At 31.4% G+C, this 1,992-nt stretch overlaps 1 protein-coding gene across 3 annotated transcripts in view; it reads left to right on the top strand.

Moving 5' to 3' along the window:
• The window catches only part of LOC106472631, a 193,250-nt gene that overhangs the window by 172,498 nt on the left and 18,760 nt on the right, over positions 1 to 1,992 (top strand). For all 3 annotated transcript variants that reach the window (XM_022401998.1, XM_022401993.1, XM_022401989.1), the window contains one exon: positions 286 to 389. In XM_022401998.1, coding sequence (XP_022257706.1) covers positions 286 to 389 — 104 coding nt within the window. The remainder of the gene's footprint in view (positions 1 to 285; positions 390 to 1,992) is intronic.

Raw genomic sequence — 1,992 nt, 5'->3', positions numbered from 1 at the left:
AAATGAATATTACTTTTCATGATAGATAGGCAACATGCAAAAGAAAAAATGGATATGAGAAAAACACTGCTTTATAAACCTTAAGATTTAAAAAAATTTGATATTTTGCATATGAAAGCATTGTAATGTTTATTCATAATCTGCCAAATTTCGTTAACATTCGCTTACTACATTTAAAAGTTATAGCATGAAAACCATAACAAGCACAAAATGGTTATGAGATCGGTCTCAGGGACCAAGCCCATTCTGAAAGAGTTAATAAAATAAGACTTATTGTTTCAACAGGCTTTCCTATCAGCAGAGGTTGGTTGAATTGTTGCCAGAAGAACTTTCCCATGTGATCCCCAAGCTACCAACTCCTTACTACAAGTACAGTTCTGAAGGAGCAGGTATTTTTCTCTTGATCATTTACATGAGTTTGAGAGTTAAAAGAATTTAGCAAATATTAATAACAAAAACTTGATATACTTTACTTACACCACAGATACCTTACCCCAAAGACAAAATTGCATCATTAAATTTAAAAAAATCACTAAAAATTAGCTTGTAATTATTCATCTACAGTTTTTCAATACTTAACAACTGAAATGTAGTCAATAAAAATTTTATTTGTTTAATTTTATACATAAGATTATAATATTACAGCACTCTGAACCTCCTCAGATGAAAGTCAAGGTAGTTTTGAAAAACAGAAATAATTTTAACTTCAGTACAAGTCTATTTTTATTGACTTTAGCCATCCATTGTTTTGTAACCTTGGTTGCTGTGATGTTATGCAATTGCTTAATTCTCAGCCGTGAGAAATCGTAGATTAGTTAGCTAAACAAAAGTTATTTCTCTGTTCTTTTCAACTGTACAAGCCATTGTGACTTCCATTTATGTGAAGACTTACATGGAGATCAGAACAAAGTGCATACAGCATAGTTTTGTGACAAGCTACTAAGAAAGAAGATAGTTGTAAAGCCACCAATACAGTCCTGATTTTTTTTAAAGTTTGCTCTGTCATTTTATATATTAGTTGAATTATGATGATGCAGTTTGATAAAATATAATGTTTTTCTTGGAATAAAATGTGATCAGCTTAAGATCGTTTTTACTCTACTATATTAAGTTTTGTTTCATTAAAAAGGATGTTCTTTATAGTAGGTTAGGTTAAGTAACTTTTTAACCCTTTCATAATAGGTACACTAATGCCTCGATTATTCATACCTCTCTAATATGTGATTCTCAAGTATCTGCAGTTCTTTCTTTTCCCCAAAGTTTCTCAAAATAATTTTGCCATTACAGTTCTAGACAATAATTTACATGTATGGTGAAATTGTTGCTCAGAAATTAATTTTTGTTGCAAAAGTTAAGGTGTTGTATAATATTCAGAGTTTTTGCATAGAGGATCTGGCATGCCTTCAGATCGTAAGTCACTGGTTCAAGCCTGGCCATGCTTCTTTTATTTTTAGCTTTTAAGACAGGAATACAAAATATTTATAGCTTGGTTAACTTTATTTGATTAGTGATTAAAAATACATGTTAAGATTTCTTAATCATTTCACTCAACTTCAGTTGTCATCCGGTGTTCTGTGTTGCTTGGCAGGCATCCTTTAACCACTGATGCGTGTTCAGGAAACCAAAACTATACCGTATAAAACTGGCAATACACAAAAGAAATATAAAATTTCCTTTTCCAGCAACATGCCAATTCAATCCTAGCCTTGCCTCTTTTATTTTTAGCTATTGAGACAGAAATACAAAATATTTGTGCATTCGTACCCTTTATTTGATTGGTGATTAAAAAAATAATATACAAAAACACACACACACACACACACACCCCTGGAATTCCACTCAAGACACCACACAAAAAAATCAATGCACTGAAAAACCTCATAAACATAGTCACAAGACTGTTCAATGGGCTACATAGGTGAAAAAATCAACCACATAAAGCATTTTTCATTCACACCAATAAATTTCTACCAGCTATTGTTGAAAAACTCT

This window comes from Limulus polyphemus, unplaced genomic scaffold (assembly GCF_000517525.1).
Source record: "Limulus polyphemus unplaced genomic scaffold, Limulus_polyphemus-2.1.2 Scaffold122, whole genome shotgun sequence".
NCBI classification, from domain to species: Eukaryota; Metazoa; Arthropoda; class Merostomata; order Xiphosura; family Limulidae; genus Limulus; species Limulus polyphemus.
This window is presented reverse-complemented; position numbering and strand designations above follow the sequence as displayed.